The sequence below is a fragment of the Dendrobium catenatum genome, unplaced genomic scaffold (genome assembly GCF_001605985.2).
Source record: "Dendrobium catenatum unplaced genomic scaffold, ASM160598v2 fragScaff_scaffold_615, whole genome shotgun sequence".
Taxonomy (NCBI): domain Eukaryota; kingdom Viridiplantae; phylum Streptophyta; class Magnoliopsida; order Asparagales; family Orchidaceae; genus Dendrobium; species Dendrobium catenatum.
Genome location: NW_021319077.1, coordinates 248,560 through 261,987, shown reverse-complemented (window position 1 = coordinate 261,987; position 13,428 = coordinate 248,560). Strand labels below are relative to the sequence as shown.

General features: G+C 31.5%; 1 protein-coding gene across 2 annotated transcripts; it reads right to left on the bottom strand.

The window, feature by feature from the left end:
* Positions 1–3,153: 3,153 nt before the first annotated feature.
* On the bottom strand, positions 3,154–11,845 carry LOC110107928 (ERBB-3 BINDING PROTEIN 1). Of its 2 annotated transcripts, none has more exons than XM_020838378.2 (10): positions 11,635–11,845; positions 11,401–11,502; positions 11,047–11,131; positions 10,806–10,955; positions 10,549–10,702; positions 5,197–5,412; positions 4,967–5,103; positions 4,555–4,646; positions 3,592–3,774; positions 3,154–3,492 (listed from the first exon to the last, which is right to left on the bottom strand). In XM_020838378.2, the coding sequence occupies exons 2-10, from the start codon at positions 11,492–11,494 to the stop codon at positions 3,416–3,418; spliced, it is 1,188 nt and encodes a 395-aa protein (XP_020694037.1). In that variant the 5' UTR covers positions 11,495–11,502; positions 11,635–11,845; the 3' UTR covers positions 3,154–3,415. The 2 variants fall into 2 exon arrangements, with proteins under 2 accessions (XP_020694037.1, XP_020694036.1); XM_020838377.2 differs by having other exon boundaries at positions 11,401–11,496.
* Positions 11,846–13,428: the final 1,583 nt, after the last annotated feature.

Sequence of the window (13,428 nt, the reverse complement as noted above, 5' to 3'; positions counted from 1 at the left end):
GAGTCAATCTTCGTATGTTCACTTCAAATTTTTTTATATTTTCTTAGCATGATGATAATTTTATAAAAAAACATCATAAAAATCTTATTTTTAATCTTTTAATATTTAAATTCTAATTATAAAATGATTTGCTAATTTGACCTCCTCTATAAGTTCAATTTTTTTTAATATATAATAGGCCTCTAAGGACTTAAAATTTCTATTGCATGTTTATTTATTTGTAAAATAATTTCTCTCTCACTCTCTCTCTCTTCCCTCCATACCCCACCCCCCAACCCTCCTTTTCTCCTTTTCTCCTTTTCTAATATGCTTATGTAGTTCTTTATGACTCTTCTAATGTGCTTATCTCAAGTTGTTTTATTTGACTTTTCAGTCAACTTGACTCAAGTTGACTTTATCTTGGTTTAAAGGATATTTTATAGTGCTCGAAACATCCATCCCTTATTGCTTTTTAAGGAGAAAAAAGCAGGCACCCTTGAAGGTATATCCAACACTTTGGGATTGTTTGGTAGCACCCAAGATTTCATTTAACTAGGATTTCGTAAATCCTAAAAACTGTTTGGAAACATTCATGATAAATCATGTTAAATCATGTGTGATTGTTTGACTATAGAGCGTTAAATCTTAAAACAAGCCGACTCTTCTTCTATCTCATGTCAATAGAGCGTTAATTCAACCAAATCAGAGGGTTTCGAAAATCCGAGATGTACCACAAAAAGGGGTAATTTTTCATCTACTGTGGCTTTCATTTACCATGAGATTTAACTTTATATTTTAGACCGTTTGGCTAGATTTCGCTTGAATGCGCCTCAAATCCTGCTACCAAAGAGCCCCTTTGTTTCAAACATTTAAATTGGTCATATCCTAATCTTTAAAACCAATATTGATATAGATCTCTTGAGCATAAAATGTTTGCCTCCAATGGGCACAAAAAATGCTCTTTAAACTACTAATAGTAGATCCCTCTTTTCATACTTTGATGCTTCACTAATAGTGTAAAAACTAAAAAATGTAAAGTATTTTAAAATATGATTTATTTTTTTTTTAATTGAAGCACTTTGACGTTATACTTATAAAGTTTCGGTGTTAGGTTTGAGACCACTTCAAGGCCAGAAAATATTGTTGTTGTGTTTGAGTCTCTATTCTACAGTAATTATGGATTCGACACACAATATTGCAAAGATAAATATGATCTATGCAGCGATAGGCTTATATATATATATGAGTAGATGTATTAGATTTGACTTATGTTAAGAAAGGTAGGGGTAGACCTAAAAAGACTTGGTTAGAAAATATTAGGAATGACCTTTCTTTATTAGATTTAAATGAGAATTTGACTTTTAATATGACACAATGGAGAAAAAGTATTCATGTAGCATACCCCACGTAGTGGGATAAAGGCTTGATGTTGTTGTTGTTGTCATTATACTTAGAGTTTATATTGATGTGAAGAGAACATAGATTACTCATTTGATAGATATACTAAAAGCATTTAAAAACTACCCTATTAGTGTCAAAAAAGTTATCAACAACTTGCACTAATAAGTTCAAGATTTAGGCTTAGTTTGGGATAGCTTTCTTACTATTTTATAAATTAAAAAAATTTTAATTCAAAAATTTTTTGTACTAAAACACTAATTTAAAAAATATGAAGAAAGATGTCCCAAATAAAATCTTAAATATTGAAGTTAAATCTGCTCGCAAGGTTAGAGAGTTGTTCAGACAGTCAATTCATTGTCTAGGATGAAATTAATTTTCATCGATTAAGCATCAATTAAGAAATTGTAGACCTATTCTATAAGAAATTATTCTTGACCTTTTTTTTTTCAAATTTTCATTGATTTTGGTGTTCTTGATGCAAATGTTAGGGAGGTGTAAGCTTCTTCAAGTTTTCACTCAAGCTTTTTAATTATCTTATAAAAAAATTATGTTGATTTGAATAAGAAATTTTTTTTATTGTCCTTTTATTTGTTATTTGATTTCATTATGAGTTGTTTCAAGAATATATATTTTGTTTCTTTTATTAAATGTAATTAGAGTTTTTGATAGATATTTCTTTATCATTGTACTTAAATAAAGTCACCCTTTTCGTTGGAGTCAATCTTCATATGTTTACTTCAAATTTTTTTATACTTTCTTAGCATGATGAGAATTTTATAAAAAACATCATGAAAATCTTTTTTTATTTTTATTTTATGATTAAAAATGTAATGATAAAATTATTTGCTAATTTGAACCCCTCTATAAGTTCAAATTTTTTTAATTATATAATAGACCTCTAAATTAAAATTTCTCTTGCATGTCTATTTATTTGTCAAATTTCAGAGTAAATCTTTATTATTTTATTTAAGACCAAACACCTAAACAAATTTTTTAAGACTTTCAATCCATATTTATAATTTTAAGTTACCAATGAGCTACATATTAAAAACTTTTTAAATAAATACAAAAAGCACTAACAATAAAGCCAGCAAAAACAGCTCAGTCATCAACTAGAACATTCATTACAGGACATAAACCAAATTTCAAAACATCTAAATTCATGCATTTGATAAATGCTTGCCATATTCTAAAGAGAAGCAAAACACAGAATTATCTCTTATGTTGAAACAATATTAAACTATAAATTTCCTTCACTAAGACCAAAAGGAGTATCAAAGAGCTCACAAGAATTATTTTTTACTACCAAAGTGTTATATTACCCTATTAATACCTTGTCATTATCAAAGCCTTGCATTGGATATTGATATCCACACCCCCCCACATACTCATACATACCCAACGGGTACGAGTGGATCTGAGTATGTCCATAATCTCATGTGTGGGTACGAGTATGAATGGGTACTCAACATCAGGAGATAAATCGATTTACATTGATGATCATCATATGTCATATACTACCACAATCCTCATTATGCAGTGTACAGCACTGAACCGTGTTGTGACCACAATAAATTCCGATATGTAGCTTGAAAGTTTGCAATCATAGTAAATGACAACAAATCTAAAGGTGTTGCGTTCAAAAAGCATGAAAAATGGTTGGGTATGGGCGGGTACAACATCTTGAAAATCATCATGGGTGGACATAAATGGGCAAAGCCCGCCCATGTAGAGCGTGAGTATCTAACAAGGACCCTATTACCCCCAAAAATATAGAACAACAGCTAAAAGTATTTATGAACAAATCAACTTGTTCCATAACAAATTGAAAAGAAAATATTCAACTCATACTAAGATGGGCCACTCATTATACCAAATCAAATAATTTTTACCCTCACCATTTCCATTTTAAAAAAAACCAAATTTTCTCATACCAATTCTGTGCACAATATTTCCCAGATGTAATACATAAAACTAATATGGAGACTTGGAGAGCAAACAGCAATAAAACAAAAGAGTCAAAAATGCTGCTTTCTCATTCCTGAGCAGCAGCGCCATTTGCGGTATCTTCATCCATGAGCTCAGCTTCAGTTAAATTATCAATTTTCTTACCTGCACAATATCACGCATTGCATTTTCACACAAATTCATATAACCCTAGAAAAAATTTAGAATGTAAGAAAATGGAGGAAAGAACATTAAAAAGCATACCTTTTTTCTTTTTTCCACCACCTTTTTTCTTGGTTTTTATTCCCAGAGCTAACCAGGTTTTGATTTCAGAATCATTATCAATACCTTTTGTAGGTTGGAGCTGTTGTACAGGATGGGAAGTAATCCTATCCGAACCATTTGGCATTAGCAAAACTGTGAACTTAATATGAGCAACAAGGTCACCTGCCAAACAAAGGTTTAATGAAACATTTCCCATAAGAAAATGATGATAGAAAAGTAACTTGGCAAGTGGAAGCCAATTAAGATTTTGGAAGTTATTGCCAAGATCCTGAGATCAAATCTAAGCTACATTAAAATTATGCTTTAGCACTCAACATTGCAAAAAAACATTTATAATTGCATCTTTTCTAAACTGCAAATATCTATTGATAGCAGAAAAGCTGAAAGATATTAACCATTTTTCAACTTTTTTTTACCATTTTTAAACTTATTTTCTTACTTATGTCACATTTAGGTTTTATTTGGGACGGCTTTCTTACTGCTTCTTAAAGCAGCTTTTTAGTACAAAAATTAAAAAATTTGTACTAGTTAATTTTTGTACTAAAAAGCTGCTTTAAGAAGCAGTAAGAAAGCAGTCCCAAATAAAACCTTATTGGGACTTTGATGAAGTTGGCGTTTATTTCTTTCTTTAGTTTCTTAGAGTAGCACTAACATCTAGTTTATTAAGGATATTTGATATCTATTTCATGTTTTTTATTGAAGTTGTAAGCATTATTATAGATGCTTAACTGGAAGTTTCTCAATTTTGGTATTCGATGTCTCTTTCTTCCTCTTATAATTCGTATCAAGAAAGGCCTTCAATATGTGATAGGATAGCTTTAATTATGTACCAAGATTTTCTTCATATTTCTACCATCATCTTTTCCTTTCATCTTCATCATGAAAAACCTAAATTTGATTGGATATCAGCATATCGACATTACTGAAAACAACAGTACTAACCAGGCTTCTCATGGAGAACAGGATATGGCTGCAAAAGATCATGGTTTACACATTCGACCAGACCAAGCCGAGCCCTCTTCTCTTCCAATGCCCTGGTACATAAATAAAACTTTAGCCTTTTACGTGATTTATGATGAAACAGAAACAACTATGAGTAAGTTTTTTTCTAGAAATTGGATTATCCAACCTTTCACAATCGTATGAATTTGATCTGATTGATCCCAACTCAAGGAAAAATTATTCTGTGCGGAGTTCAAACTCCAATGAAAATGCGACACATTTGGTACCGAGCCACGGTACCGCTCGGTACCTAAGAGTAAACCGGATGGTTCTCCCGTCTGGTGTCCGCACAGAATAATTTCTCCAAATCAAGACAATAAAGTTTGCATAAAATATACATGGGAAAACAAACCTTGCACTAAATGGCATGATTGGAAACTTCTGGCTTATTTCACTAAATATGAACCTCGATGCCTTCATCTTCAAATGATAATTCTTGTCCACAGCTCTCTTGTAAATAGTTGTTTGCTTTTCATCCAACAGTTTTGGCTATATGATAAATTTTAAGCAGAATAAGATAAGTTAAAGAGACGACTTGGACAATCTAAATGCAATGAAGTATACTTAAATCCAAGTTCTTACCTTACCATCACCAGTACTAATGACTATATCTACAGCATATACTTCATTTTCCTCAAATTCTGCATCATCAACTCTGGTTTCAGGATTTCCCACACTTAAAACTACTTTGTTTCCATCAATCACATACTGCTTCAGCTGATGACTAAGGACACCTTCAACAACCTTGCAATCATAGGCAGCTGCAACCTTTTGAATAGCTTCTGTGACATCCTTGTTCTGTAATAGCAGGATAATTATGGTAATAATTTTCGTTAAAGGCTGCTTCTGACACATTCTTCAAAAGAAACAGATAAATGAATTGCTGGAGTACTTAACAAATTAAGTGTTTTAGCTAAATAAAATGAAATATAAAATTACATATGAAAAACACTGGGGTACTTTTCTATAACACAATAGGACCGATACATTCCTCCGTTTTGACCAACCAAATTGAATTCTACTAATAATATCCCAATCTATTTCACCATCACTTTGAACGATAGATCCAAGATATCTAAAATATGTACTCTTTTTAATGACTTGATTGCCTATATTCACAATCCCCCACTAGATCTATTACCACTAAAATTACACTTCATGTATTTGGTTTCGGATCTACTTAGACAAAAATATTTTGACTCTAATGTTGAACTCCATAATTCAAGTTTTTCTTCAACTCTCACTCGTCTTACCAACAAGAATATTATCAACAAAAAGCATACATCAGGGTACATCATCTCACAAATGTCTAGTAAGAACATCCATGACTAAAGCAAAAAGATATGAGCTTAGAGCTGATCCTTGATGTAATCTTTTTCGAGAATATGTATTGTTAAAATATTGGCAAAGGATGGCCTCAATAATATATATATAAAACTACCTATTATGTTCATCAAGGCCAAGAATGTAGGCACAGGGAAAAGAGGAGGCCAAAGTAAAAAATAATAACCTTGGCAAAGTTGTCATAATTGCATCTTCTAAAACTCAAAAAGCTTAATCAATTAAAATGTCATGCATAACCATCAGGTTTGAAGGATAAACAAAGAACAAATTAAAAAAGAAATCCACCAAAAAATAATATAAAATTATCAGATCAAAAACTTCACAGAATGCTTTCAGTCAGAAAAGCTAAAAGTTGAACTCAATGTAAATTTCATTTCTGTAATGAATTTCAAAGATGATATCCCACTGTAAAAAGAATAAAAAACAACATATGCCCAAAGATACAAGTTCATTAAATCATAACTATGAAATGGAATTGATAATAGCAATAAGGGATGGACGGATAACTAAAGTATCATGATCAAATGATAGCAGGAAACTAAGGCTTTGTTTGGGACGACTTTCTTGTTGCTTCTTAAAGCAACTTTCTAGTATAAATTTTTTAATTTTTAAACTAAAAAACTGCTTTAAGAAGTAACAAAAAAAGTTGTCCCAAACAAAATCTAAAAGAGTTTGTAAACTGTTCACATGTACAATCTTGTTTAAGGGAAGAGCAAAAATCATGTGGCAATGAATTTGGAACGTGGACAAAACAATTTACACAAATGTGGATAAAACAATTTACACAAATGTGGCAATGAATTTGAAAGATATCACAAATCATCTACTAGAAACTTTGCATTTTTTAAATTGTGTTCCTCCAGAAACAATTCAATTTAGTACATAATCTAAAATTAAAATAAGCAATAGTTATTTTCAAGAAACTCAGATACCTAGGACTGTCATAGATGGAAGAAGAATAACAACAATAATACAAAAATTCATTTCTTTCAAAAAATAAAATGATGCCAACAAAAAATCATGTATTGTGTCATAGAATATTGGCAAAGAATTGTCTCAACAATGATGGATAAGAAAACTCCATCACCTTTTGGTCAAAGCCAAGAATGTAGGCAACAGGGAAAAGAGGAGGCCACAATAAATGGTCGCCTCGGCAAAGTTGCCATTACTCCAATGTGGTTTTTAAAACTTTAATCAATTAGCACATGTCATGACAACCATCAGATGCAAAACATAAATAATTAAAAATGGGAACCAACCAAAAACTAATGTAACAGAGCAAATAATAGAAATTTAACAGTCATGCTAGAGAAACAAGCTGTGGAAGAAGCTCAACTTCTTGGTTCCCACCCGTTGATGGAAGAAAAAAACTCCACAGATACCAACAGAATACTATTTCTATGCATAAAAGGAAATGATTGTGCAAATGCACGCAATTTCAATAACAAAGGAACAAGAAAGGCATATCATTTCATTGAATATTGGCAAAGAATAGTCTCAATAATAATGGATAAGAAGTTCCATATTATCTTTATCATAGCCAGGAATTGTGTAGGCAACAGGGAAAAGAGGGTCCCAATTAGTAAATAGTTCCCTCGGCAAAGTTGCCAAATTTCCATTGTTTGGTATTCAAAGTTCAATTGGTGTATGTGGAGCACAGCCGCCAGTTATGAAAAACAACTGATAGAAATTAAAATGGGAATCCACCCAAAGTTTCTATAACAGAGGAATAATAGCAACAAAATCCAAGACTCCAGAGAATGCTATTCTTAAAAATGAGAATCCTAACGTGACATCCCATAGCACCCAGGACCTGCCACATCAAATATAAGTGGAAAGATGAAGTTTATGTCCAGGTGCTGAAATATATCTCCAGCAGATATAAAACATCATCGACTGCAATTTTTTGTAAAAAGAATTATAAAATTGTTACGGAGAAAATAAATTTTTAAATTTATTATTTATATATATATATATATATATATATAAAGTTGAACAATAATTTTCTTACAGCGGCCACACAATACTAAATATGACTGCAAAAATAAGCTTCCTACCATAGAAATTTATAAAAAAAACAGCGAAAAAAGTAGCTAAAGGAAGTTTCCTGTAGTCTGAAAACAACATAGTAAAAAAATAGCTTCAAAGAGACCCTAAGGGGGGAGGAAAGTTTCAACCCGGCAAAGAAACCATGATTTGTCTTCTAAAAGGGGAGACTAATAAGCACTCCAATATAGAGCAAAGTTATTGAGAAAACAAGAGCAAACAGCCAGATGAAAAAGATCAATAGTACAAAAAATAAGATATAATTTAAATCTAATTCCAATATTTGGATTCATCTTTATAGATACAAATCTCACTATCCCTATTGAATGATGCAATGGGTGTTGCATTAAGAGATAATTTTGAGTGTATTTCTACAAAAGTTCTATGCATATTATCTTCAGCATATCCCTCCAAACAATACTAAGAGAAAATACAAAATAAACTAAATTAGTGTAAGGCAGAGGACATAAGTAATACACCTACCATCCTCTAATATATGCATTTATCACTCTACACTTACCAAGTTTATCATCCATCTTAACATTTATGCCACACCCAACGTAGTTCTCAAATAAATTAAAGTTTCCAACACTCGAACCCTTAAAGCATAATTGCTTTATCTTAAATTGCATTTAAATCTCCATAATAATCTCTTGTCACTTCTCCATTCAAAATATAGGATTTAATCATTGAAGCTAGATCCTCATATATATTCATACTTCTTTGCATAACTGATCTGATATACTTAAACCAACAAAAAATAAGTATCACATAATTTTTAGAAATGGTCTTTCTTTATTAGATTAAAACGTTTGACTTTTAATAGGACACAATGGAGAAAAAAGATTCATATAGCCGACCCTACATAGTGGGATAAAGGCTTGGTGTTGTTGTATAATTTTCAAAGAGCATTAACAAACAACTATAAATTATGGATTAGCCAAAAGTTCCTCCATTTGAAGTAAAACTGATACAGCCTTTAGTTAACCAATCCCACATCTCCTTACATTCCAAAAGTTCCTCCTTCATTCTAACTTTTCAATTGAAAAGTGCTGAAAAAGACAGAAAACACTTTCTAGTAACTCAAGTAAATTTATGCACTTCAATACATTTTTACATTAGTAAAGAAAAATGAGAAGTTAGTGAGAAAAATAGGTATGAAACAAGCAAAATTTTGGATAAAGAAAGAAATTAGTTGCTTAACCAAAAGTTGCTAAACAAAAGCAATCCTTCCGTGACTAGCTTAATACAAAGATGCATATTCATATAGAAAAATACAAATAATTACAAAAGTACAGCTCAAAGAGTTCAAGTTAGTAAAATAGGTGAATGGACCTTTGAATATTTGAAGTCTAAAAAACAATATAGGGCAAGAATATCTTTTTTTAAGTAACATGAATTTGAGCTCACATACATGTTCACCAATAACTTAAAAAAATAAACTCATCCTTCAGTAATAAACTTCAACCCCAAAATAAACCTTTCGATGAAGAAAACAAGTGAAAAACTGAAAACTCACATCAAACAAATGTAAAGAAATCAAACCAAGAAGATCTTAAAGAATAACAATGAAGCCCCATCAGAGTAACTATGACAACAAAGCATCACTTGGACACAAATCCATAGCTTTGAAAGAAAAAAATCATCATTTAGGACATCATTCAAATGAAGCAACAAGGTTAAAATGAAGAGAATGACTCAAAACATATTTGGTGATTAAATCATCTAATTCATTCATAACGAAACTTAAAATTATGAATGGTAAAAAATACAAAATGGGAATCTATATACATACAACAAAATTCTATGAATATACATATCTAATACAAAAATCTTTATATTTACCTAAATATCATTCTAGTGTCTAAATCACATCAAAACATAAGCATGACAACACATGTTTTACTTCAAATAAGTTTATATTAGTGGTATTTTTTATGGGATTTAGATATTTAAATTTTATATAAATAAATATAAAGATTTAGGTGTAAGATATAAAAATACAAGAATTTTATGGTATGTATATAAAGGCCCCAATAAACAAACAATAAAGAAACATCATTAAAGTTTCCAGGTTCAAGGTGCCAAATCACCTCTTGGTAAATGCAAAGGTAAGATTGCAAATATTAACCCCTCCCCAAACATTGCATTTACAAGGCATTTCATGCACTAGGTACACCTGAACTTTCAGAAACTAGATGAAAACAAAAAGGCTTCATACAAATTCAATGGATTTTGAATTGATAACTTATTAGGATAAAACTTATTTATGGAAATAACATTTTTTTAAGAATCCAACAATACAGAACTATCACACACTAAAATTGGCAAATACTTTAAACAAATAGAAAGATCACTGCCATTGTCAGAAAGGTTACATCAGGATCTACTAAAAACTAATTTGGTAACGTTCATTCTTGCTAAAAGGGAACAGAAACTCCCCAAAATCATGCAGAGCATACAAGCTAACTAGCTTCTTAAACATGAAAAAAGAAAACCAATACATATATTGTTTTTTACACACAAATCAGTAGCTAACAATACCTTCTTCCCGGGCCTCACAAGCCTCAAGGCAACCTCAGCCGCAGTGTTTGCAGCAGCAATAACATCAGCTGCTCTTCCAGCTACTGGTCCTTCATGCAGCACATGAGTATGCGCAACCACAGCAATAAAACCATCTATATGGCAGCCCATATCGCTTCAAAAACAAAAGTGTGATACATCAGCTACTCATGGAGTCTTATTCCATAAGCTCGAACAGAAGCAACTAGATTGTAGAGAGTCATTCTAACAAATCTTACATCTTCACAACATCATCCTCCTCCAAAACTGTCTCATCACCACCCATGGGTGAGAAATGGCAGACAGTATTGTTCACAGAAATGCAAGTTGGGAAGGCAACTCCTCTCTCAATTTTTTTCTTCACATTCTTGTACATACTTCCTGCTTGCCTGTATCAAAGGCCAAGCATAAAAATCTTTTAACAAACACAAGTGAGCATAATTTTCAAAAACTAATACCAAAAATAAGATAAACGCTCACTCCCGAATAAAAGCATCGCCTTTTTCACAAATGTCGACTATCTTAGCCTTCGGCTTGCACTCGGAGACCACCAAATGAAGAGCCTCTGTTACATCAGAAAGGTAACCACAACACCAAGTATTAAGCACACTTAAAAGGAATATATTTTGGGTACGAGGGCGAGTTTATTTTGGTTGGACGTAGCTAGATACCAACAACGATTTCAAATTTTAAAAAAACACTCAAAACTTCCTCAACTACAATGATTTTATTTTCAAGCCCAAAGAAGTGAAAGAAATCATTATTTTCTAAAATAGACTATATATGCAAGCAACCAAATGAGCCCCAAACAGACATGTAGAGTGAAAGCATTACTGTTAACGATCTCAGCGGCGCTCTTGTATTTGGTGACTACATCAGAGGACGTGAGATCAAGCTCTATCTCCTCCTTCGTCTCGTCGTCTGACATATCTGCACCTAAAATAGCATTTTTAGCGGAGATTTTGGGTGTATGTGTGTGTGTGTGTGGCGCGGTAGGGGACGAATTACGCGGAGAATGAGAAAAACAGTTCAAAACCATAAAAAAAAAACAAGGCGAGAACACCATACCCGAGAAAGAAATCGATCAGGCGTAGAAGAAGGGAGAAGCGCAAAAGAACCAAAAAGCAGTTCGCTTTGATTATCTTTCAGGTGCGAAAAAAGGATGGAACAGCCCGCCGCCCGAGTTCTCTACCGTTCAGATGGCAGCAAGAAGACGGATAAGCGCTAGCTGCGTACTGGAAAAGAAGGGAGTTTTGCTCGAGCCTAGGGCATCACCTACAATAGTTCGTTTTATATACAGGAGTAACCCATTCCAAACGAAGTGCAAATGGGAGACTGAGCCCGACGATGGCTGGTCGGGTCAGGTTCGGGCTTGACGCTCCCTTTGAGACTGAGACGGCTTTTTTTTCTGCTTCTTAATATAATTTTTTAATATAAAAAATAAAAATTGTATTTAAAAAATTATTTTAAAAAATAATAAAAAAAAACCATCTCAAACAAAACCTAAACCTATTGAGATTGATATATCTTATTTTATTTGTTTAATCAAATGACCGTTTGGGATATTTTTATTTGAAAATTTATATAGATATCAAATAATTCTTATATATTTACATCTAATATCAAAATTTTAATATTTCAATCATATCAAAAATTATGCATAAAATATATATTTAAATTTAAAATAAATAAAATTAATATAAATTTGATGTATTTTTAAATATTTTCATGTTATGTATGTAAACATCAAAATTAAGTCTTATATATTTAAATATATTAAAAATTATGTGGTGTGTATGTAAATATCCTTATTTATTTATTTATTTAATTTATATTTCATGATTTAATTGATATAAAATCAATTTAGAACGACTTAAAGTTGCTAAAGACTTAAGTGTCTTAATAATATTTGGACATATGAGGTTTATCCTATGGACCTATGACATGCATATTTACCAAACCACTACAATGTAGACATTATTGACCCAATAGAACTTATTGAAACTCTAAGATAGCTTAACTTAACGTTGTTTCCCTTGAGACCAAGATTGATCTTAGCCATAGAAACCGTATACTTTGTCATATAATCCTGACGTCCTTCTGACTGTACATCCTTAAGAGTGACATTTCCTAGATGGCCTTAGCACCTAATGGACTTAGCATCTAGAAATTTTTGAAATTTTTTTTATACTTTTGGACCATTAGCTTTAATGGATCCTGACAGTCATGTGAAGAGAAATTGAGCCATCTTGAGCCCTTGTCTTCTCTTGACCAAACTTTTGATATTGTATTGGATTTATGCCTTAGTTACTTAAGACCCTTAGATTTAACATAAGTCCTGGGTAGTTAAACCCATGTAGTTAAGCCCTTTTCTCGTACGATACCCTATTTAGCCGAGGTATGCCATTATAGTATAATTGAGCATGTTCTTCCATCAAACTCTCTCGCTAACTAAAATGAATCCTTTCTTTTGATATACATGAGAAGCATAAATAAGATTTTCAAGCAAGAAAATCATTAAAGGATTGATTTAACAAATTAATACTTTATTATGCCATGTAAATTATATTTTATCTTTATATATATATATATATGCAAAATAAAATATTGTTGTAAATTAATTTATATATTTTTATGTAGTTCCTAAATTTATTTGAAGTATAATATGTTCAAAGTTTGCATAAACACGTTTATGAAAAATTATTCTAAATATTAAATTTCCATATATAAGATTTATGGGTCTCTAATTTGGCTTACAAGCCTTTGCTAACTTTGCGAGCCTCCATAAATGTTTACATGGCTACATAAATAAGCAGAGATTTTGGGCTTTAATTTGAATTATTGATAGACATCTGCAAATAC